This window comes from Excalfactoria chinensis, chromosome 1 (genome assembly GCF_039878825.1).
Source record: "Excalfactoria chinensis isolate bCotChi1 chromosome 1, bCotChi1.hap2, whole genome shotgun sequence".
Classification (NCBI taxonomy): Eukaryota; Metazoa; Chordata; class Aves; order Galliformes; family Phasianidae; genus Excalfactoria; species Excalfactoria chinensis.
This window is the reverse complement of record NC_092825.1, coordinates 147,560,166-147,587,073: the sequence shown is the minus strand read 5'-3', so window position 1 is coordinate 147,587,073 and position 26,908 is coordinate 147,560,166. Positions and strand designations below refer to the sequence as shown.

At 35.3% G+C, this 26,908-nt stretch overlaps 1 protein-coding gene across 7 annotated transcripts in view; it reads right to left on the bottom strand.

Annotated features, from left to right (window-relative positions):
* DACH1 (dachshund family transcription factor 1) overlaps positions 1–26,908 on the bottom strand; it is a 350,269-nt gene that overhangs the window by 38,852 nt on the left and 284,509 nt on the right. For all 7 annotated transcript variants that reach the window (XM_072354869.1, XM_072354896.1, XM_072354906.1 and 4 more), the window contains 2 exons: positions 12,209–12,360; positions 2,787–2,934 (listed from right to left, as the gene is read on the bottom strand). In XM_072354869.1, coding sequence (XP_072210970.1) covers positions 2,787–2,934; positions 12,209–12,360 — 300 coding nt within the window. The remainder of the gene's footprint in view (positions 1–2,786; positions 2,935–12,208; positions 12,361–26,908) is intronic.

The window sequence follows — 26,908 nt, the reverse complement described above, 5'->3', positions numbered from 1 at the left end:
CTCAGATCCATTCCTCTTTGGTTTGACTCTTTTACCAGTGCAATATCGTCATTAGAAAGATACATACAGAAGAAGCAGATAATGCACAGTGTAGAAAATAACACTCAGTTATTTCACTATCCTAACAAAAAATAAAGGACTATCACATGCTCTTTCTTGAAATACAACTTAGAGCAAAATGCATTTCACCTAATTTTACCTGCTGAAACTCTAAGTGTCTAGTCCAGCTTAGTCAGTGATATTCTTTCCAGTGCTAACGGGAAGAGAGAGTTATTCACAGTGTAATTGACCTCACCTACCTGTCTCAGAACAGGATGTAGGAATCACTTTATAGAAAGGAAGGGAATTTATGTTATTAGCTTGAATTATGTGCTTAATTTCTACATGGCAAAACTCAAAGTCAGATGAGTACCCACCTATACTTTTTCTGCTGTGTGTATTGTTGCCTAACTCTAAAAAAGGGATGCATGATTGAAGGATTATGAGGCAGAGTAAGAAAAGGATGTGAAGAAATGAGACCATTGTGATTGTACTGAGCAAAATAGGTCATTTGTGGACAAAGTTATAATTCATTACACAGTTTTGATAGTTGTTTTTCTTTTAAGTTTAAAAAGAAAAATTAACGATGCCCTGCCTTTTAAGGAGTTGAGGCATGAAATAGGATTACACTGCTTACTTACAGGTAGAACATTAGTCAAAGGAATAATGATACTGGTTGCAAATCCAAGAGCTCTTGGGGTTCCTTTTTTAGATGATTTACAGAAAGCCAAGCTGGACAAGAAGAGTATTGTAACTACTGCAAAAATACGTATCTGCCATGCCTGCTGTTTGTGTTAAGCAGCAAGCTAGTTCCACAGGTTATCTGGACCTTGCAATGCAATTAGACACTTTTAAAGGGCAAGACATACATACAGAGAAAAGGAGAGCCACAAAGCAAGATGGGAACGTGTATGGAATACAAATAATTAATTGTGAACTGCCTTAACTTTACTATTGATGTTTTAGAATGGTGTAATATATCTTATATATATATATATATATATGTACATATACAGGATAATAGTATACAGGAAATCATAGAATTGTAGAATCACTCAGTTGGAAAAGACCTTAAAGATCATCAAGTCCAACCATGACCTAACCATACTACCCTAACTAACAACACTTGTGAAATCATGTCCCTGAGCACCACAACCAAATGGTTTTTAAACACATCCAGCGGTGGTGACTCAACCACCTCCTTGGGGAGCCTATTCCAGTGCTTAACAACCATTTCTGTAAAGAAATGCTTCCTCATATCCAACCTAAACTTACCCTGGCACAACCCTGGCAACTTCCCTTTGTCCTGTCACCTGTCACCAGTGAGAAGAGACCAACCCTGCTCTCGCTGTAAGCACTTTTCAGATATTGGAAGAGTGCAATAAGGTCTCCACTCAGCCTCCTTTTCCTCAGACTAAACATCCCCAGTTCCTCCAGACTCTCCTCATAGGGCATATTCTTCAAGCACTTCACAAGCCTTTTTGCCCTTCTTTGGACCTTCTCCAGCACCTCAGTGTCCCTTCCATACTGAGGTGCCCAAAACTGAACACATTACTTGAGGTGAGGCATCACCAATGCTGAGTACAGGGATGACTTCCCTCATCCTGCTTATCACACCATTCCTGATACAAGCCAGGATGCGGATGCCATTGCCCTTTTTGGCCACCTGGACACACTGTTGATTCATATTCAGCTGACTGTCCATCAGTACCCCAAAGTCTCTTTCCATCAGGCCGCTTTCCATCCACTCCTCCCCAAGCCTGTAGGGTTGCCTGGGGTTGTTGTGACCAAACAAACCTGACCAGGACCTGACACTTGGCCCTACTGAAACTCATAGAGTTTGCCTTGGCCCATCGACCCAGTCTATCCAGGTCCCTCTGTAGTGCCTTCCTCCCCTCTGGCAGATCAACACTCCCTCCCAGCTTGGTGTTGTCTGCAAACGTACTGAGGGTGCACTCAATCCCTTCACCAAGATGGTTAATAAAGATGTTAAATAGAAGCAGTCCTAGTACTGAGCCCTGGGGGACACCACTCATGACCAGCCTCCAACCGGATTTAACTTCACTGACCACAACTCTTTGGGCCTGACCATTCAGCCAGTGTTTCACTGAGTGAAGTGTACGCCCATCCAAACCATGGGCAGTCAGCTTTTCCACAAGGAGAAATCATTAAGAAATGTTTAACATTAATATGCTTTTCACTGGGATCTTTCTCAAAGAGAACCTGAGCTAGCTGTTCCTTCTATAAACTTATTTGACCTACTGCATTACACAAGGCTTACATATTACTATTAACTTCGTATTTTACTACATACAGATTGCCTAAATATGCAGTATATGACTCTATCACATAGGAACAGAAATGAATTCATAACACCTTGGAGGGAATAAAATTTGATAAAGTTGTGTTTGCTTTAAGTAGCTATCCTTTTTCTTAATGGTCACAACCTGCTAAAGTCCATAACTGCACTTTCTGTGTTTACATTTGTACTCCGTATTACCGATATGTTGTAGTAAGTTATATTCAAGACAAATGCAGAAAAAAATGAAGGTGCTTATACTAAATTTCATGCAGATCCTATGGAAAATTAGTATCAGGCAGACTGCAAAACTTCCTGCACTGCAGTCAGGCTGTACATAACAGGAGTACTGGAGAAATGTTTTGATGAAACACAAACGCTTGAAACAAAATTAGGTTTCCTAAGGAAAAAAAATTACAAGGTATTTATGTTCTCTTTATTAAGATACCTCTATTTTTCTGCTCCACAGCCAACTGTTTTTCAAGTGTTTCCCTCAGTTCTCGTTCCCTGAAGAGCTCCATCTTCAGTTCTGTCTTTTCCAGTTGGACTTGTTTCTCTTGAGCTCTGGCATTGTCTATAGCAACCTTTAGTAGACCCTGTTCGGAAAAAAACAAACACCCAAAACTTGGATATTGTAATGTTTGAGGAATGCCAACAGATGGTGTAATAAATAACTGATATTATTTATCTCTGATTAGTCATATGAAATTTTACAAATGAAATAATCATGTTACTGGTTCAAAGTTTCCCAGTTATCAAGAGTAAATATTAACTGGAGTGAATTTTACCAAGTGGACAAAAAATCTTTATAAAAGCAGCATCAAGTTTTCACAGAAGACGCAAGATGATCTTCAAATACATGTAAAACAAATATTAGAAAGTTATAGGGATAGGTTTATTCTTCATGGAAGATAAAATATATATGCATATATATGTATATATAAGCTTATATAAGCCACTTGCCAGTGACAACAAAAAGAGCTGTCCCATCGACAATGAGTTATCAGTCTCATTATTTATCACCTTAAGAATGGCAAATTCAGTCTCTAGTAAATCTCCTTATTGTTGTTCATTATTACTGCATTCCATATTGTTTCCAAGGAAGATTAAGTTGTCGAGATGTTAAGCAGAGGACACTCACAGAGCAAGAAGATCTTTCTATCTTTAAAAGTACTTTACTGATCTTGTACAATTGCTGTCTCATAACAGACGGCAAAACACAATGATCTCTTAATTTCTTGACTTGGTCTGTTTGGGAAAAAAATCTACATTTTTGTGGTTATTGCATCAGGAAATAATTACTCAGCCTAATTTCCTTTTTTTCTTGAGGACTTTAATTCAACAGTTCCTTCTTTTTTGCAAACAAACAGACAGATCTTGGCATAACTAATTCACAGATAATTAGGACGCTGATATAAAATACAAAAAGGGGAGGGAAAACAGGGTTGAAAAAAATAAATATAGAAAGAGGAAAGAATTCCATATTTCAGAATTTCTGGCCACTGTGCTCTTGGCTCTACACTTTTATCTCATTCACTTAAAGCTATCATAATAGAGCAGATAATTAAGCATGGCTAGGCATATATGAACCTGCATGGGCATGAACTTAACTCTTCCATATCCAAAGCAAGTCTCCTGACAGCCATAGATCTATTTTGACCCAAGAGGGATTTGCTGATATGAAGCAATGCCAACAAGACAGACTGAAGAAGTAGGTATTTTAGAAAAGTTAAAAGATATAAAGTTTATAATCAGGACCCAGTTACAGAGCTGCATACTACAGACACAAAATTATGTTCTCCAAGTCATAAGTTCCCTCACCACTTAAGCACATTTCCTAAATTAAATTCCGAGTTTTATCTCTAATCCTAACCCAAACCACCATTACGATACTTGAAAATGGAAAAAAAAAAAAAAACACACTTTCTTGACTGTTTGTAAGCACTTTTCTCTTGTTAGCTTTCCTAATGTAAATGCCTACCATTGAAATTTGTGTTCTTCCACCTCCTCTTTCAATTCTGTTCTCATTCTCACTCACCCTCACTCTTAACTAAACTGTTGCCTTAAGTGTTGTCTCACTAAGAATGTAATTCTTTGTAGTTTCATTATACTTCAATGCATTAAAGTCCACAGCAGCTGAAAGAACTCAAAACTTTTCAACTGCAGGGACCACATGGTCACCTTAATGATGCACACTGCAAAAGAACAGGACCACATTTGAAAATATCAAACAACAGTAACTAAAAAAAAAAAAAAAAAAAAAGTAAAATACATTTTTAATATTAACATTCACTTGAAATCCCCCTCTTAAGATTCATAGAATCACAGAATCCTTAGAGTTGGAATTGTAGGGGTTGGAAGGGACCTCTAGAGATCATTGAGTCCAACCCCCCTGCCAAAAAAGGTTCCCTACAGCACGTTTCACAGGTAGGCGTCCAGGCTGGTCTTGAATATCTCCAGAGAAGGAGACTCCACCACCTCCCTGGGCAGCCTGTTCCAGTGCTCCATCACTCGTCACTGTAAAGAAGTTCTTGCGCACATTCGTGCGGAACTTTCTATGCTGAAGTTTCAGCCCATTACCCCTAGTCCTGTCCCCACGCACCACTGAAAAGACACCAGCCTCGCCACTATGGCCCCCGCACCTCAGGTATTTATAAACCTGGATCAAATCCCCTCTCAGCCTTCTTTTCTCAAGGCTAAACAGGCCCAGTTCACTTAGTCTCTCCTCATAGGGGAGATGTTCCAGGCCATTCACCATCTTTGTGGCCCTCCGCTGGACTCTTTCCAAGAGATCCCTGTCTTTTTTGTACTGGGGAGCCCAGAACTGGACACAGTATTCCAGACGAGGCCTCACCAGGGCAGAGTAGACGGAGAAGATCACCTCCCTCGACCTGCTGGCCACGCTCTTTTTAATGCACCCCAGTATGCCATTGGCCTTTTTGGCTACAAGGGCACACTGCTGGCTCATGGCCAACCTGTCATCCACCAGGACGCCCAGGTCCCTCTCAGCAGAGCTCCTCTCCAGCAGGTCTTCCCCCAGCCTGTACTGGTGCATGCAATTATTTCTTCCTAGGTACAAGACTCTACACGTGCTTTTGTTAAACCTCATCCGGTTTCTTACTGCCCAGCTCTCCAGCCTGTCCAGGTCTCGCTGAATGGCAGTGCAGCCTTCAGGCGTGTCAGCCAATCCTCCCAACTTTGTGTCATCAGCAAACTTGCTGAGGGTGGTCACTATCCCCTCATCAAAGTCGTTGATGAAGATGTTGAATAAGACCAGACCCAGCACAGACCCCTGGGGGACGCTGCTAGTTACGGGCCTCATCAATTTCACTGATGAAGATATTAAAGGGTATCAGTCCAGAGTACTGACCATTCAGGGGCACCTCTTGTCACTGATCTCCATCCAGACACTGAGCCATAGACCACCTCTTCATTCTGCTATGCTTACAATTATCAGAAGTTATGTTTTTTATAGTAAGTGCTACTGAGAAATTCTGATTGGAATTATTATATCAATACCTACCTCAGGTTTATGTTTGAAGTCTGGAAAAAAAACAACAAACAGATCAAGGAAAATTACACAAAGAGTACTTGTAGATTAAAAGTTTATTGTCAAATGCCTTTCCCAAATCCTTGCAATGTATCTCATTTAACCATAAAATCAAGCTGCTGAAACAACTGCCATCTTTACTCAGTTCAACTACATTCATGTACATGTTTCTTCTTCATCAGGAATAAACAATTAGTAACAAATGAAAGAGATCATTACGTCAACTGCCCTTTTAGATCACCCCAATTAAAACTTTAGTTTAGCTGTATTTTAATTCTAAGATACCAAATTCTAATTTTCTGCTCTGATTGCTCTTGTTGACTTATCTTTGAAAGATGTACTATCAGTGCAAAGTCTAGAGATCATTTAGCAAGATGCCAATGTTGGCACCACTTAATCTGTTGATTGGTTGTATTATCAGTAGCAGTTTAAAATAAATTACTATTAAACTATTATTGTCCTTGGCTAACAAATATTTTTGTGTTTTTTAAAAATCCATGAATGAACATGGAGAATAATTCTAGTGTAACACAGACATGTAATTTTATATTAAAATCACTGCATAGTATGAAATTGCTAAAAACATATTACATTTTCTATTGAATTTCTGCACCATACTTCCTCCCTCAAACTTTCATTTTTTTAAACCCTCTGCTAACGTAGCTAATGGTAATACATTACCTATTGCTGCTGATTATGTCTGAAAAATATTAGCTTTTTGGAGCCAAGACACACTAGGGACTACTTATAAGCTACACAAAATTAAGTTTCATTTTTAGAAGTTAAATCAGTGCACATCAGTAGGCGTCCAATGTAGAAAAAAATCTGCACTAGAGCCAAACTGATGCATATGCAAAAGTGCTGTTGCTGCCAATGACATCTCTAATGCAAAAATACTGGAAACATTCAGTATCTCTCTGTATTCAATGAAGAAGGGTTGAGAAAATCAACCAAAATGTACAGCATCTAAAAATCATGAGTGCCCTTTGGAACAGGAATAGCAATTTCAGAGTTGCATGAAATTCTATTAATTCTCCCAGTGGATCATCTGTAAAAGATTATACAAAATACAGTATGTCCAACTTGTATTTGCTATGGCTAATCCTCTAACCTGATATTAAATCAATATGCTGCCAATGACAATGGGAAATGCAGTGCAACACAGAGCATTAACAAAAGGAAAATATTTCCCTTTAGGGAAGGTCAGATGTTATGGAGGCTGGATAATGATAATTGTAGTGAACACGCTCAGGTTCCAGATTTGTTTTTAATACAGTATGGCTCTATCAGGAACAAGGCTTTAAACATGGCATGCCATTCTTCCTGTATGTGTCGCTGTTAATATACATATATATTAAATATAAATATATATTGACATATATATTAACATATACATATTATTATCACTGTGTACATGAATAAATAAATAAATATATTTTATATATTTTATATATTTTATATATTTTATATATATATTTAATTTCAGCGTAATATAAAACATTGACTTTTTCACCTGGAAATTTAGAGATCATTTTGATTTATTTATTTTTTTAATTTGCCTTATATTTTACACTGATAAGTCCTCTAGAAATATTCTAAATTAAAATAATAATAATAATAATAATTTGATGCATGGTTGATGTTCCTCCCCATTCACTGACTAATAGTTATTTCTAATATACCTACAGACACCATCTTGTTAGGGCAGACTACTGATCTTCTATGAATTAAATGTATCTCTATCTTAAAGCCAGTATTACCCATCACTAATAAAAATAAATGAATAAATAAATAAAATCATGTGTTGCCCGTAGATGGAAAAAGGTATTCAAAATCTCTTTCTCATTCTAGCTACTACTGTGTGTTAGGGATAACACACTTAGCTACACAGTTAATTGTGACTTTAAAATGGCCTTACTAGTTAATCTAGAAGACTTACTAGTCTGTCTAGAAGACATTGCTTTACTTCCAATAATTGCCCATATAATTTTTATGCTCTCATTATTGAGGAAATAAAAAACAACTGCATGTTAGCAATTTATATTAGCCTTCACAGGTTAAATTCTGAATATTTGCAATTTTATTCTAACTGATAACTTAGTAACATACACAAAGTAACATAACACAGCATGACTATAACTACAGATGACTCTAGAAAGACACTTTTGTAATGGAAAACCTCCATCATCATTAAAAGTATGATATTGTTCATCAATATTTTCTGTGAAAAAAAGTTTTCTCTTTAATTTTAGCAGAAGACAAGCAGAAAAAGACAAAGTAAAGCTGTGATTTTTACTTTACCCAGTGTTTGTACTATTTTCCTTCTGTAAACTTAGTCATAGATGGCAACAGCACAGGAGACTCACAGCAATAAAGCCAGTTGGTCTTTTTGTTTTCACAAGGGAATTTTGTGTGCAATCATACATTTCTTTTATTAACATCAATGGGATACTTGTAGTCTATTATACATATTTCTTTGAAAAATATTTAGCAGTAAGACTGTGTCAATGGAAAAACATAACTATTGGTGCAATTAATTCATCCCTTAGTTATTAATAGAAAATCAGTCCACGGTCAGTAAGTATTTTGACTCTAAAAGCCTAAAATAACATTACTATTATCCAGGAACATTGCAATATCATGAAAGGCTTTGGCTGTAACATACTTTGGCATAACTGGGTCATGACTCCAAAAGGTGAATTTATGTGAAAGATATGAAAACATCCTCAGCCTTCTTGCTAGTATCCACACAGCATTTTGCTGTGATCCACCTTCGGTTACCCTTTATCCTTTCTGAAGCTGCACACAGACTTACAGAATTTAGTCTGGAAGAAAGTAACAAGTATACAGTGGGAAGGAACAGACACATCACTTGTTTTAAGTTCTCTGGGGAAATTTATTTTCTCTTCCTCTTAAATGTGTAGATATACTGCCGAATAAGAAAATATGGCCCCATCTCATTTGTTTTATTTGCGTAATTATATTTTCTTAGTTAATTTTTTATATCTATCTATCTCAGCACTTCCCAGAAAGGTTTAACCTTGGTTGTTCTAAACTCTGTATATTTTGATTATCTTCTCTTTAAATGTACAAATAATCTAGCATTGTCCATTGGTGAGGGTTTTTGTTTGCTTGTGTTTGTTAGTGGTACTTTATTATTATTTATTATTATTATTATTTTCATTATTTATTATTTTCATAATAGGTGATAGGTGGCTCATAATAGGAGATAGGTGGCTCATTTCAGGAGTGGCAACAAGCAACAGTGGATCACCTTTGCTGATGCAGGTTTTGATGTGCATGGCATGCAGGCTAATGTTCATCACTGGCAGAAATGCTTAGCTAATGGTATGTTGAAAAACACTGTTTTGTAGCTGAGAAATTTGTACTATCAAGCAGAGGTACTGTGCTCATTGTGTCTATTGTAGTTTCCATAAAAATAAGTAGGAGGCATTGCTTTCCAAGTGACCTACATGTATGTGGCCCAAGACAATTCCTCTTCAGTGAGGCCCAGGTAAGCTAGAAGGTTTACCGAATTAACCGGATTAAGGTTTATTCATTTAGATTTAGTACATATGAAAGACTTGCCTAGTGTTTAGTAGACAATTTTAAAGGAAGCAAGCAGAGTTACACAAGTTAAATTGACAGTATGAATCAGTACAGTAGATCACAACAGCATCACATCCTCACAGTAGCCAGAAATTGCTTGCTTATGTAGTAATATCACCTTCATACAGCATGTGGCAGGTCATGTATGTATCCCAGTTCTATGACCCAATGAAGGTACATTTCACTTGCATTTCACAGGCAGACTTATGTCTATGATATGTCTGCATTTTGGTCATGTGTGATGTTTGGAAAAAGAGAGCAGCAAAATCACTCATTTAGACTTTGGCTAGATTTTTGCTGTTCTCTTAACATTGGAGGCAGGGAACAAACTGTAGGCAAAACAATTTTTTCTAGAAAGTTAGATCTGCTCTGTTGCTAGTAATCTGTTCTTAGTGTAGCTCCAACAAGAGAGTGGTGAGGAAGGCTGATGCTCCACTTTTCTTTGTAACTTACACCTCTGTACAGAAAAGGACACAAGATGTGCCTGTACTAAAGGAGGATAAAGGGAAACTGACCCAGTGACAAGAATTCTGTCTCATGTACCGAAAAAAGTGTATTTCAGATAGTACTTGTACATCAGCTATGAAAGTTTTGGGACATAGTTCATGTGGTAGTGCTTTCATTACAATAACCACTGAACATGGAAAACACTGTTGGAATGTCACTGATTAGAGAAACTGCCACTGTGCACAGGTTATTATAATTGGCTAGTCTATTTTTTTAATGAGAATACTTATCATTTTCTATCAAGGAGGAAAATCAAGATAGCTAAATATATATACAGATACATATAGTGAAGTATTTATATATATATATATATATATAGTCCTGATGGAGATTTAAATGTACGGGGGAAAAAAACAAACCAAAACAACAATAACAAAAAAAACATGTCTTGATAGTACATGAAAGAACTCCCAGAGATCTGTGGAAATAATACAGTGAGACACAGAGGCATATTGAAAAAATCCAAAGGGTTTTACATGCAACCTGTTTACCCTGATAGGTAATTTGTCATGATGCGAAAACTCAAAGTAAGGAACAGTAAGCCCAAAAATGCAATGAGAAAAAAACATAGTTTCTAGTTTCTTTAAAAACTTAACTCTCATTTTATCTCTTCAACAGATAAGATTAGTTTTAAAGAACAATAATAATAATAATAAAGCAATGAAAGCAATGACTGAATTTCATGTTCATGTTTTCTGTAAAACAACACTGAATGCATTCTTGGCAAATTAATCCTAGTCATTTATCCTGAAATCGTGCAGCACTCTCATATTCAATCACGAGATTAGCTAACCTGTTGATGCTGAATGCCTTGCTCATTAGGTTGCTGTCTAGAGACATTGACTGCACACATTTGTCAAAAAAATTACTAGGAACTTTCCTGTACATGCATGCACAGCTCAAACATTAGATACTTTATTAACTGTTTTTATACCTCTGAAACAAAATATTCTTTATAGATTTCATCTGACCTGTTAGAGGAATGCTAAATGTTGCAGAATTATCTCATTTTATAATTTATATATATAAGATTCTAAAGTTACAGCTACTACAACAAAAGCCCCCACAAAAAAAAAAAATAAAAAAAAAAATATTACTATTACATTCTTTTGAATCAGGCAGATATAATAATACTGTACTTCTAAATAGCAATTATGTTTTATCTTTTTAGAACTCAATATATATATATTATATATATGCTTTTATATATATAGATATATATGTTATATAATATAATAAAGGAATCCTGTATACTTTCCATAAAACAAGTCCAAAGAGCCATAAACTTGAAAGACTTTGCTTAGGAAAATAAAGCAAAAAGGCTTTGGCCCTCCTTTGTATGGTGCTTGCTGAATACAATAAAATTGACTTGACACATTTGCAGGAAAAAAAAAATATTGGAAGTTAGAAGCTGCTCAAACAAAGGTTGTATGTAATGAGTACAATATGGCTGCATTATTTCTTGCACTAACATTTTGCTTCTTCATGCAACATACTGTTGCAAAAATTGCATCTGGAGAACACATGATCACTGAATTTGTGGGTAAAAAAAATCTTCATTCTAATATTAAACACTAACATCTAGGCAAATGTTTACCTTGAACAATATTTGAATCAGGCTGTACTGTACACACAATAGATATTTCGACTACTGAATAGGAAATCTGCAGAAAATTTGGTAATACCCTTTGAAGTCTATTCTTTGAAGACAGTACTTTAAGTGAAATGAGCTTACTTATAAAAGAAGTGTTTTTTTGTGAATGCTTTTATGAGAGACGCATTTCAAATAGCTTTAAATATCATTTCCACCTTGGCACCCCCGCAATTTGAAATAACTATTTATTAAAGAAAGGTTTCTCTGCTTAGTAAATGAGATATACCTCAATAGTAAGATACATTTCATTAGTCTGTAATAAAAAGAGCATTTAAGACAAATGTTATTAAACACACCGATGCCATTTTCATCAATTTCTCTGCTGTGGTTTAATACACAATCTATTTTTTTATGTGCTGTAACTGACAGCTTCTAAATTCATTCATTTGTTGCAGCCTCTTTAAATCCCAAATTACTAGAAAGTTTCAGCAAATTAGTTGTTCCAAATAATCTTATGAACTGATTAAACTAAAATGGTTGTATTAATTTAGAAAAATCTGAACAACTGGTTCCTCTCCACTCCCGTAAGCTGATCTACAGAAAGGCCTACCTGTATGTTAGTCAGAAGGGTCTCTATGGAGGACAATCCATCAGGGAATAGAAAAGGAGATGGAAAACCTGGAGGTAGTGGTTGCCCATGCCCAGTTAGAGAAAGTTTGTCAAGGCTGTCTCTTGCGGTTGGTGTGGAGAGCGGGGTCTCATCTGTATGTGATTGAAACAAAAATATAGAACAAGTTACGCTTGTCTGTTTTTATTAGACTTCAGTAATGGCTTCCCTAGTGGTTTCCAGAACATTTATTGCAAATTGGTTCCTGCTATCAGGAGAAAATGCTTTCTGCTGAATTTTCTTTAATGAAAAAGCTGTGGAGATACAACAAGATAACATTAATGAGTAACTTTATAAGCCTTTTAAATGCAGTCTCTAATGAGACTGAGTTTACAGTGCCATAGAATCTTTTTAAAACAAATATTATCTCACATATACTCGTGATAAAATATTCAAGCTGACTTTATGGGCACCTTCCCAATTATCTCATTTTAGTTTGTGTTCTATTTGAACTGACAATAGAATATTTGCTAGCATGACATATATTTCATATAAGAGAAATATTTGAATATGAGGCTTGCTATACAATTAACCCTTCCCACTCAATGCTTTCATTTACAGGTCAGAAGATTCTGCAAACAGGGAAAACGTACAGACTGCCTAGGCATTTTTAATCAAAAAAGTATACTTGATTCCCATAGCTGAAACATACTCTGAACAATAAATGATATTAACAGCATGGTTACAATCATTGGCCTAATTTTTTTCAAACACAGACATGTTCTAACAATTAGTGCTCAATTCCTTAGTGGGATCATCATAACAATCAGATCTGATCAGTTATGACATCACAATGGGAAAAACTCCCCGAGTCTGAAGACTTCTAAGATTAGCATTTCATAGATAATCTGTGAGTGGATTATAAAGTAAGTGAAGGGAGTATGGGGGGGGGGGGGGGGAGGGGGCAGTTGGAAGGAAGGAAGGAAGGAAGGAAGGAAGGAAGGAAGGAAGGAAGGAAGGAAGGAAGGAAGGAAGGAAGGAAGGAAGGAAGGAAGGAAGGAAGGAAGGAAGGAAGGAAGGAAGGAAGGAAGGAAGGAAGGAAGGAAGGAAGGAAGGAAGGAAGGAAGGAAGGAAGGAAGGAAGGAAGGAAGGAAAGGACTTCATTATATATATTTTTTTTTTTAATTTTTGAAATATTTTTAGACTATTGTTGATATGATACAGAAATTTAGGTCAAGCTCTTCACGCTAGATCTTAATCTGAATTCTTCAAAAGGAAAACTATACATTTATTCAGATACATATATGTATGCACATTCTTCTTAGCAACGGTTCAGTCATTAACCAAAACACCAATACAATTCCATGGCATCAGAGTGCATACAGGACTCTACACAGCTGTTTGACTATATAGGAATTTCTCAGTCTTAGACTACTTCATTTAGCTTTGATCAACATGATACACATTTTTTGAGGTCTATTACTTTTTTTTTTTTTTTTTTTCTGCAATTCATTTAGTTACAGTTGTAACAAATAGAATAATTATAGAATAATTTATAGAATAATTAGGAAATGTATTACATGAAACTTCTGATAATGTTTTCCTACAAAGTCAAAAGAAGTGAGGTGCTGTATATTCTGAAGTGGCAACAGTCTAGAGAGAGAAATCTTTTCGCAAGAATGGGTTAGAGTGTTTCAACAGCCAAAGGAAAGCACACTATAACTGAGAATCCCAGTTCATCCCAGAAGTTCATTTCCATCAGCATTCCCGACAGAAGAAATCTCTCTTAAGCACTTATAGGTGCTGATTCCTTGTTCCATCTCATCATCTGCTCCATTTTGCTGGTCAGCACTTAATGGTGCTAATGTAAAAGCTGCATCCACTGCATCCCACATCCTGCACAGAAATGTCAAAATAGGCTTCTGGGCTTGTCCCACCTAACTCTTTCTATAGCTAGTGGAGAGAAACACAGCATTTTAAGGCGCTAATCCATCTAAACTGTTATAGTCATCAGGAGAACATAGGAGGAGACAATTCTTCCTCTAGAAGTTCCTATTGAGTATAAGAGGAGCCTCAGGTTACTTGCTCAGATTGAAAGATCTACATTTGAAATCATCAATCATACTGTGAAAACTGTTCTTCCTATTTCATAGGGGCTTAGGCTGAGATTAGCCTACAAAAGGAGTAAAAGCCCATTTAATATTATCTATTTTTCACAATCTGTGGAAGAATTTTTACTTTCTCATGAAATCTTAACTCAAAAGTTACCAACGTAAGCCTTATGAAACAAAGTGATGTTTACAAAGGAAAGCTTTAGCCCATAAAAAGATTTTGTTAAGTATATTTCATCATATTTTCCAGTCAGATCATGGACAGTAGAGAAAAACGCTGCAGATTACTGAACCTGTATCTTACAGAGATTAAAAGCAGACTACAGAAAATGTACTCTGTATGCATCATCTATCCTGATGCTATTCCACTGTCTGTCATCATTTTGTAGTAATATACAGTAACTTGACCCAAAATGATAATTGTTTATTTTCTTTTCAACTTCAAAAATATTATACATATATTCACCACATTAGGAAAAAATAAATAAATAGGTAATCCCAGATATTGTAAACTACTTTACTGTTCTCAGACAGTCCTTCTAGTTCATATTCTGCAATCATATTCTAATGCAAAGAATAATTATCTTTTTTTTTTTTTTTTCCCAAACTGCTGTCAGAATTGTTATGCTTTCATTAATCACAACAAACAATTAAAACTTAAGCAAAAGTGATAGGATTATAGACTGATAAAGGCTGTACAGTACTATTTTTGATTTATGTAAGTATGGCTTTCAAAATGTTTCATACACTGTTAAAAAAGTTACAAACCTCTTCTTTGCTATTCATTTGAGAAAGAAATCACTAGTATGCATCATGCAACTAAACTATACAAATGTGAAAGTATACCTCCAGGTTTATCACAGAAATAGACCAAAAATCTCTCATCCCTCTTGAAATAACTTAAACTTTAGGCCTTGAGCAGAAAAAATATTTTAAAACATAATTGATAAAACTCACCTACCTAAATAAATAAATAAATAAATAAAAATACACAGACCTTACTTTGTTTAAAAACTATGTTACTTCAATGTAATAGTTGAGATAAAGAAAACTCCTAACACAGGTCTTACCTGAGATCTCCTAACACAGGTCTTACCTGAGATTTCGGGAAAAGGATTAAAGTCTCTACTGTACTTTAATTATAAATAAATGTTGTTTGCTGTATTTTAGGCATGTTCAAAATATGTTCATAATGGTTTTCTCAACAATGTATGGCACCATTTTTCAACAGGCAAAATAACTCCAAAAGATCAAAGTTAGGGATAATAGAACAAACTCAAAATCCAAACTCTTCTATTATAATAAATAACTGAAACAAATTAACACTGAAGGGGAAGACTAGAGAGCTGAACTTACAGTGAACTTATTTTAATGAAACTTAAACTCAGAAAAAAATGTCAGACTAATGTGGCTTTGTTTTCCTGATGTCCCATGTGAAATAAACTTTGAGTGTGAGTATGTTTGAAACAGAGCAAATGTACATATTATACACAGGAAGCATGAATATTTGTGGATGTGAGATAAGCAATGATTGAGGGAATCTTGAAAAAATGCATTTTTAAGAAAAAGCACATTGTAAACATGGCCAATTAAAACAAAACCACATATCTTAGTAGCAATAATAATTTGACCTCTTGCCACTGAAGCATTTAAAAATCTTCCATTCCTGCTTAAGTTCCCTTTTCTCAACACAGCGTTCCATCTTTGTTTCCAAATAATCATTAACATAACATCTTTTGAACCACTGCAAAGGAACTATTAATGGTTCTCAACCTACTACTGGAGCAACACTGCTGGGAGACAGAGGTCTGGCATTTTTAGTCTAAACACATCAAAGGAAGCATTCAAATAGAATTTGGGGCAAGAGGAGAAATGGGGTCAATCTACAACTCCATCGTCAGAGCTGCGAGGAAAACAGTATAAAGAGTTGAAAAGAAAGAACAAGGTAGAACAAAGAAGTGGCCAGGCCTGCCTTGGTTTATGTTGGCCACCAAGATGTTATTAACTAACAGAAAAACAAGGATTGGACAAACTATTATTGAAATCTCCTCAGTATCAGAGCAGAGATGAATCTGTACCTTGACACTGGAACTAAATCACCATAACAGGCAAGTCTGAAATTAACGCATATCTTCAAAATATTTACAAATGCCACATCCATTAAATCCATTTCTCCCCAGTTTCAAAAAGTAACCTATAGATTTTATCTGTGAACAACAGCAGGTTTGGGCCAAATACAAGTAACATTTTTCATTGCACTTGGTGTGCTGCCATTCTTTTTTGTTCTTCATGAGATAACATGGAAACAGACACTATGGAAGCTGTGACAGCTATTTAAACAATAATAGATGAGTAGCGGTAGCCAGTCTGTTGTCTGTGTTCCTAAATGCAAGTAGGATAAGTTCAGACTGGTCACCAACCAAAATGGAGAATGTTGATAATGCCAGGATTTGAAAGCAAGAGATAATGACTGGCTCAAAAAATACTCTGCAAATTAATGTCTTTCTGTAATTTTAATGGCTCTTTGTAATGCATCCTCATGGTTTTTTGTTCTCTGTAAAATACTTCAAACATATTTGTTCCTAAAGCAAACCACTCATAGCATTTAATGTAAACACAAAGACAAACATATTGTGGGTTGAAATTGAGATGTGGAGGTTTGGAAACCAGTATAACTTGGAAAGGAGATAGGGACTAACAAAGAATTGAGTGAAAGCTAAACCAAGAAAACAGGACAGAAGGACACACGAGGTGGACAAATAGCTTGGAGAAGGGTAGTAAAACTGAGATGAAATAACGGAGAAAAAAGTGCCCAAGGAGTAACAAAATTGTATTGATACAGCAAGAAATTAACAAAATGGCAAACCTGTGTTGTTCAACACAGAATATTTTGTATAAGTTATTATTGTTGTGTTTCAAGCACAGTACTTCACTGCAATTGAAATTTATTGCTGGTAAAATCAAATATATAAAAACATCTACTTTAAAGATAAGCATTTTCATTTTGTTAAGGACTTAATGCTGTAAAATCACTGTAAATGAATGAAGAGTTGGCAAAATATATCCAAAAAGTAAAAATGTAATTAGTGGTGATGTTCCAGCTGTGAGGATTTCTTCAGGCTCTTTGGACTAGATCAAGTTCAGTTTATTCTTCATTTTACATGTCCCTAGGAGGGCCTCAGAGTCAATCAGCACAACTTATCTAATTTTCTCTTTCAATAAAAGGATTATTCTAATAACTTTTATCTTATTTTGCAGCCTATTACCAATTAGGGTTGGGTTAAGTAGTATTTGCTGGTTTATTTATTCTACGGATTTCACAGTATTTTAGAATAAATTATCCTTCATACTTTTTAACAAACATATTTTACCATATAATCAAAAGTTAAAATGCTAGTATTGCTTCCACATTTGGAAGCATCGTACTATGTAATGTCACAAATAGAATAATACTGTTTTGCTGCCCCTGTATCAAAAATTCTCCTGTTCACTCACAGAAATTTGCACAGAAAAAAAGTGCATATTGTGCACTTAAGTGTATCAAATGCTCAGGAACAAAGGAAAGGCAGGATATTCAGAGGTGACTCTAAAAAAGCATACATAGTACAAGCATTTTGTACATCTAAACCCAAAGAAATACAAACTCTAAGGAAAAATGATGGTGAGAAAGGTACATTAAATATTTTAATGTGCTTTTAAACAGTACATTGGTATAAATGCAAGGCATATGACAATACTGCAACTTGAAGTTTCTACATGAGAGTACTATGTCTATTATTTCTTTTTGAAAGACACTTAAATGCTACTGGCAAAGATCGAATACTGATAAAAGCTATCTGTGCTTTGGATGCTGAAGAAAAGTATAAATGTATTTTACTGGTTCATGTCAAAATGTCCCAATTAGCACTCTACTAGCTCCACTCCATCAGCCAGGCAGTTCTGAGTGCTAATAGGAATTTTCCTTGGCTTCACAGCAATTCTATGAGAAGTACTTCTGTGCACAAGTGTATGTGGAGAGTTGTGTAAATATGGTTCATTATATGTTCATAAATGCAATTCTGAGCTTTTTCAGATGCCATGTTCATAATCTGAAGTTGTGTTGTATATATCTATGTAGCAAAGAGAAGGGATTTCCTACCTCATTGGAAAATCAAAACCTACCACACATGATACTAGCTGTCTCATTTCCTTTACAGTGCTGCCTTTAGAAGCTCACAGCCAAGCCCAGGTAGCCTGACTGACTATCTGTCTAGCTTTCCTGAATGTATGCAAAAACAAACATCAAGCCAAGTATGCTGAATCTGACCACAATTTATGATTAGCATCAAACTTTAAATTAGGGATTGGACTTAAAAACTGAAAGACTGTATTGTACCACAGAATCACAGAATCACAGAATGACCCGGGTTGGAAGGGACCTCAAGGATCATGTAGTTCCAACCCCCCTGCCTAGCAGGGCCACCAAACATACGCCTTTACTAGATCAGGTTGCCCAGAGCCCTGTCCAACCTGGTCTTGAACACCTCCAAGGACGGGACATCCACAACCTCCCTGGGCAGCCTGTTCCAGGACCTAACCACTCTCCTAGTAAAGAACTTCCCCCTAACATCCAACCTAAATCTTCCCTCTTTTAACTTAAAACCATTTCCCCTAGTCCTGCTATTATCAGCCCTTTCGAAGAGTTTACTCCCCTCCTGGGAGTAAGTTCCCTTCAGGTATTGAAAGGCTGCATCCTAAGCCTTACAATTTCAAAATTATGAACAGAAAAAAACAATACACAATTTACAATATACAATAAACATCCACAGTATACATACTTATTTTTGTATTGCCTGTTCTTCTTTACACTTTAAATGTCTCTGTATGACTACTGCAAAAGGTAGAGAAAAAAATATCACAAGAAGTAAAAAATATATTTTGCTTGATATTATTGGATTACTTCAAATGAAAAATGATTTGGCTTAATCCTCAGGACCATTTTTATTTATTTATTTATTTATTTAATTCTTTTGAATTCTTTTGGAATTCAAGATGATTACAGCATAATGAAATAACAGACATTTTATGTAAGTTAACAGTTAACAATTCTTGATAAGCACAGTTGGTAACTTGTAATTCTCTGAAAGTAAAGGCTTAATGCCTGGAACTGCACTGCATTCAAACTGTGTTTTATTGTTTTTTTTGGTTTGCATTGTGGATTCATAGAATAAAGGAACCATAGAATGGCTTGGGTTGGAAGGGACCTCACGGATCACCAAGCTCCAACCCCTGTTGCAGGCAGGGCTTCCAACCTCCACATTTAATACTAGACCAGGCTGCTGAGGGCCCCGTCCAACCTGGCTTTGAACACTTCCAGGGACAGTGCGTCCACAACCCCTCTGGGCAGCCTGGATTGTTATCACTTGGTTGACTGGTTGATCTGTGTTCAATTAGTATGTCTAGTATTCATCCTTTTCAGAAAATAAATAAATAAATAAAAAAACAATGAAGCCAGCATTTTCAGAAATTTCCTTTATAGTCATGTTGCAGTTAAGGGGTATTGAGCAACATTGCTGCCATGGCCTTGTCACATGATCCCTAGTAATCTGCTGACAGCGGATTGGATGTCCAACGAGAAAACAAATAGACAGTGGTGTGTCTGTGCAACACTCAACAGCTGTCATTCATTCAGCAACATGTAACCTACCAACCAGCAGTGCTGGTGAGCAGATGAGGTAGACTGGGTCTGCTTGGCACCCAGTGTAAAGAGGGAACGCAAAAGTAAACAGTCCTTCATAAATAAGTATATCTGAGAAGTTCAAAAGAGAAGTCAGAAGAGGTTTAAACACTCTGTGTTTATGGTGGCTTAAACTGGTCTTCCAACACAGCAGAAAAATCTTTCTCTGGTCAGAATTTGTAAAGCCAGATCTATTGATCTAGTTGTTTCCGTCAATATGCATACAGAATACTATCATGTTTCTTTTTAAATTAACAGGATAAAATATCAAGATGTATATAAATATATAAAATGCTCAGTGGCAGTTCTTTTTGCAGAAACCTACTTTTAATATACATGTTGTGCCCCTGGTGGCGCACGGTGTTAGAACCGCCGCTTGCAACACTGGAGGCTCAGGTTCGAATCCCCCCTGTGGCGCAAGTGGTAGAACTGCTGCTCTGCTACACTAGAGGGCTCAAATCCTGGGAGTTGGACTCGATGATCTCTAAGGTCCCTTCCAACTCACACGATACTATGATACTATGATACTATGTTCATATTCACTTCACTTTCCTGTAAGGCACCCCAATCACTACACTTGATTTTAATAACTTCATCAATACAAAAGGAATACTGCCACATGCCCCTTAATGTTGATAATGCATTAACGAGATGACCAGCCTAAAAATGCCTACCACTCAAATCATACTAAGAAGAGCTATTCCTAATCTTTTAAATGCCAAAATTCCTATCTTAGATACATTAGCACCTCACTCTTACAGCTAAAGATGTCAATAAAGTAACAGAAAACAAACAAACAAACAAACAAAATCAAAAATCAAAAACAAACAAACAAACAAAAAAAACAACAAAACCACAAGTCTGATCAGCTGAAGCAACACAGTGCCTTGGTGATACTGGATAGTAGACTCAGGAATAATTGAATATGTAAGGAAAAACTCTAAATGCATTGGAAGAAATCCTGCCTCAAAAAGAAGTGACTGGAAGATGGTGTCGGCCAAGCCCTGTACACACACAAGTTAAGGTAATCATTTATATCATGAGCAGATCAGTAGCATCCAGTCTATAATTAAGAATCTAAGTAAGTGGAAATATACAAATATGGCACATAGTAACTCCAAGACCTTAGTTCCTCTCATACCCAGTATAGAAACTGTAATCAAAACCAAAAGCATTTTGACAAATTCTCACCAGCAGTAAGAGTACCAAATGGGTGTGCAGTTCAAATACCATGAAAGAGCACAGCACAGAGGCCTCCTTAGTTCTGGAGCTAAAAATACGCATTCACATAAAAGACTTTTGATTATACTTAACTCATTTTTAAAATCTTTTTTTTTTCTTTTTTTCCAAATGTAATAAAAATCCTTAGTGTGTCTACGTATGGAATGGTTCCAGTACTCAGATGCAAATGTTGTAGACAATAATTGATGTACACATTTTGGATTATATGGTTATGATATTCTAATAGAATTTTGGCCGTCTGCCTATGGGAGTTCAATATGAGTTTCATAGTTTATAGGATCAGAAACAGTCCTTTACAACATTATAGCTACATTTCTCAACTCATTGCCTATAGATGATATCTGAATATCTGATTTTCACATAAATCCATAATAATAAACAAACCCAAATCCCTAAACACCAGAGTGCTAAAGAAATAAAATTCACAATGAAAAGGCAAGCATTTTTACATCTGATATGATTCCTTGTGCAATTCATTCATCAAACATCTGCAACAAGCTGCCAGAATGTGTCCATTAGTGAGATTTCTACAGCATTCACTAGCTTGATGCTCACTGATAGAATAATGTAGAAGTTTTACCTCTAATGTTTTCTGCTCCATTTGAGGTATCCACTTTAAAATAAGCTTGCACTTACTGCTTTTATTTTTGAAAACACAGACATGATTTGGCCTGCATGTCTTCATGCATTTGAATATGTAATTTATGCTAATATATCAGAATACCTACTATAAAGGACCAAAAAATATCCTTTATGTATTTATACATTATGAGGTCACATTCAGCACAGAAGATAAAAATTGCCTGGAGTCACCATGTAACGTAGGTCAGTTTGGTTGACAACGAATATAAAAAATTAAGGTACCCTGCACAGCAAACATGCCACATACATATTGGTAAATTAAAAATCACTTCTAGGATCCAGTTTCTAGCCTTCATTGAAATGAAATATTGCATTCTGCCTTTTATCTGCATTGTAATATGAAGGAAATAAGCATTGCATCTCTTCTACAGGATCTAAGCATTTTACTAATTCTGTTTTAAAGCAAAATTTATGCAGGTGTCTCAATATTTATGACAATAACATATTTGGAAAAGAATATTTATGTAATTTCTTAAGCAGTTATAAAAATTATGTAACAGGAGCAATGAAACAAAATACAATACTAAGAGTCAAATCTCTTTACTACTTTATGATAAATTATGCCTTACTGACTTTACTGATATTGAAACAAACAGCACAGGGCTTATTACTTTAACCTGATGGACTCATTATATATTTAAGCATAATACTTTTATTCAGCACCCTGACAACAGGCTGGCTTTTAGCCCAGGCAGAGAAAGAACAGGAGTTGTATCAGGACATGACAATCCTCTAAGGTTTTATGAACTGTTGCACTCTGAAGACTGAGATTAGCAACTTCAGTGATTTTCTACTCTTCTTCAAGGGAGGTCAGTGTGGCTAATGACGGCTGCTCTTCTAGCAAATTTTGGTATAATTTAGTGAGTTCAGAAACTAAAATCTGAATTCTTTTTTATTTTTTTTTAGAATCACCTTCTTTATCTTCTCCTTGTCCTAGTTTTCTCCAATTCAGCATATTCTACTGCTTCCTAGAATCTTTTTTGTCTCATTTTTCTCAGAAACATCTACTGTTTCTAAAATTTCTGTGTTGGGTTTTATTTTTTGTTTTGTTTTGTTTTTGTTGTTGTTGTTATTGTTTCTTCTCATTTCAGTGTATGAAGAAATGAGTCCCTTTCTTGAAATATCTGGACTAACTAAATACCAGTGGAAAAAAAATACTTAAGAAAAGGAAAGGATTGTTAAAATTTGAGGGGATATATCAGCCTAAATAATCTTCCCATTTGCAAACTAGAATAGATTTGACTTCTTTTTTATCTATTCATTTTTGCAGGTAAAACAGTGAAAAAATATACATAAATCATTATCAGAACAGACAAGAAAACAGAAAATAATGTTTTAAAATATAATTTATGTTGCATTTTCCAGTATTTCGGCATAATTTTTTCTGAAGTACTCCTTATCAGAATCTTGGTACATGGTGTGGTGTGTTTATATATATGTGTGTGTGTATATATACAATAAATAATTCAAGCCAGTGGATTTATGATTACGTGGGAATGCATATGAAAGGTCAAAAAGGATGCCCAGTAGTTTGAAATATGCTACTATGCTACTTTACTATCACTTTGCTCTGTGAAAGAAAACACCACTATCTAGCATCATTTTCACAGTGGAAGGCAAATAAAAGATCTCTTGAACACAAAAGCAACAGACATCTTAGACAACCAGAAAGCTGAGCTTCAGTTAGCACAGATACTTTAAGTTTCAAATAAAGTTGTACCACTGCTCTAAGCATATTGCCTAAAAGAGTTTCGAGTGTAGATGACATTTCTAAGTCCAGGACTTGTCACACAGTTCTTGCACAAAGCGTTAAATTTATTTTTCAGTTTAACATCAGAGGGAAAAGAAAGACAATGAGGGAATACATTCAGAGAAACTTTGTTTTAACCCCATCACTATTTTTGGCTGTCCTGTTTTCATACAGCATTAAGGATGGTATTGTACAGTTCCATTACACAGCAGATGTTAAATGCAAAGTAAAATAGTCAGCTGTAAATGATTGATGATCTTCTTTACTATTTCAAAATAAACCCTGATTATTTATATAGTTTTGGGCACTGCTTGAAAGCATCATATTAAATCTAAACAATTGATCCATTTTTCAATGGCTTTGTTGTGTAATGTATTATGCATGTTTTTACATTCTTCTCTGTAAAAGGCCCTTGTGTATGAGAAATGTTTAGAGTTTTGAGTGCTCCACCCAGTCCATATGGTAGGTTTGCTCTGTGTGTAAGACTTACCTTTTTCCACCAGGTCCATATGGCAGGCTTAAGCTAGCCAGGGCCCTCTATCCTCCACAGGGGCCATATGGCAAAGAGAGCTCAGAGAACGCTCATTTACCTTGTATAAAACTTTATGTACCTCTAGCACATACAAATACATGCATACATGTATGTGGGTAGAAAAGACTTAACAACTGAACATCCTTTAACTGCATAATCAATACATCTATGATAATTACATGCAACATGGGTTCTGCTCTTTCCGTTTTATTAAAAACTGAAAACTCAAATGAATAATTTATCAAATCATATCATAAACTCATCTGAATGACTTTTGGGATTTTCACAGAGTATTATTTAATTATGCTAACGAACTGGTGGACATCACTAATATAGCCAGCAGTTTACTTTAGAAGAACAGAACCAAATCCACTGAATCAACCCACTACCAGACTGTGTATAGTGTAATTAATGGACATATTTGTTTAAATATTCATCTGTGTGTTGTCCTACTAATACTTGTTTTTGAGCAGGTTTCTCCTCTTCTAACATATTTAAGCAAACTGGCAAGAAATCAAGGAAGAATAATCTAATATGGATAGTAAACTATATGTAAAGAGATAATAATTTAAAAGTCGTATGCTAATAAGTTATTATTTCTTGCAGGCACCACACTTCTGCCTTTATTACTAAAGTAAAAGGAAGAAGTAGGATCTGAGAGCTTCCCCATTTACCCTCTATTTTCTGTGCCAAGAGAACCAAATACAAGGATACATCACATGTGAAACAGCTGCACTGGCTTCCCTGATTAAGGACATGGATTTAAAATCAATACAAAGATGGCAACTTTAAATTGTAATTCATATTTTCAAAGTAATTATTCTAAAATTGATACTTTGTTATAACATTTACCACTCAATCCATAGCTTTTCTGTAATTCAGATTTTAGGAATCCTCAGCATTTTATTTATACAGGAAAGACAGAAGCAATTTGAAGAATGTTTATGAAAGCGTTATTGCACCTGCAAGCTTATTTTAAAAATGGATCAATATTTCCCAGTAGCAGAAATTTCACAAACAACTTCACTTATTTGAAAGTCAGAAGATCATAAAATGTAAAAAAGATATTGCTTTTATTCATAAAATCTGTAGTACTTTCATCTGCTTTCCTAGTTTCTGTTCATGTAAGCAAGAATCACATTGTCGAATGAATATTCAAATATATCAAAGAATCATCCATGTTGAAAATAAATAGCATAAGGAATTCAGAACAGGTGCTGTTGCTGTGTTGCTTGTGTTGTTCTGGTTTTTTTGTTGTTGTTGTTGGTTTTTTTTTTTTGTTGTGTGTGTGTGAGTTTTTTTTTGTTTGTTTTTGTTTTTGTTTTGTTTTGTATATAGCACTGATATTTTGTTCTGCAAACAATCAAAAATATGGAAGTGTTTTCCACAAGGAATATTTCCTCATCTGAAAGGAGCCAGATTGCAATAAGCATCTTAAGAAATCATGAGTATTTTATTAAAGATTTAAAAAGGCTAACTACTATGGTCATACCTCTTCCGCCTACCTTCCTGTCTTTGGTCATGCCCAAATAAGGCTAAATCAATGAAAAAAGCTTTTGAATTTCATGGATTAATAAAAATGACCTCAAACACTTTGCCTTTAACTTTAATTGCAGAAAAGGCATAATATATTTATTTAGTATTCATTTATTCCTTTTGTTTCCATTGTTCTCTTATTGATATATTCTCACTATATTCCCTTGTATGTTCTTCTGTTTCAAATGTACAATTTATTAATACAAACTTTTAATTCCAGATTTTGAAGCATATGTCTAGCTGCATAATTGCTCATAAAAAATACATACAAATAGCTTACTTTGTAATCAGTGGGGTTTACGGAATGTCTGAAGAGATGAAGGGTAGACACTCTCAGTCTAGGTTATTCAGTCTCTGCAAATAAGGGCCTAAATCACTATACAACAAAGAGAAGGTAAGTGCATATCCCACACAGCTGCACTGCCCCTTCTTAAATAGTTCATTTCTCTCTCTTGAGGCTTTCCCATGCACCTTCCTCATTTCATGAATCATGCAAAGAACTAAGAGGTCTATCTGAGAAGCCTATTTTTCAACAACAAAAATTTAACTATAATTGGGAACAGAATAAAAAGGAAGATTCCTAGATACAGGAATATGTAGGCAGAAAGATCAAATACATATTTAAGTTAGAGATAGATATCCCAGTCATAAATAAAATTATTAGCACATCCTTGGCATAGAAGGATAGTTCACAATTTTAAGCACATTCTTATAAAATTGCAAAATATAATTTCATGATTTGTATATTCTTATTGAGTCAGCCGTTTTCTCTTTTGAGAGTACACATGAAATTAATTGATCATCTCAATCAAAATCTTTCTACATACATACATACATGAAAGGAAGGTAGAGATAACCTGAACTTCAAAAACACCATACAGTGGGATTTTGTTAAAGTTTAGACATATAGATTTGTATTTGAAAGCCTCTGAAGGTTACAGGGTGAAACCTTCCAACAATATCTCCAGGTCTTCAGGGACCAAATCCCATTATGTGGAGTTCAGTGAAGAGGGTAAACACTACCATAAAGAAATACAAATTGCACATATTTCCCATTTAGCCAATGTCACAAAAGTTCACCATTTAGAATTCTAACCAGTTAGGACTTATTCTTGGAGGTCAAGTACCTTGTGAACCTTGTCATCTCACTGATGACATCATATCCCATCCATCA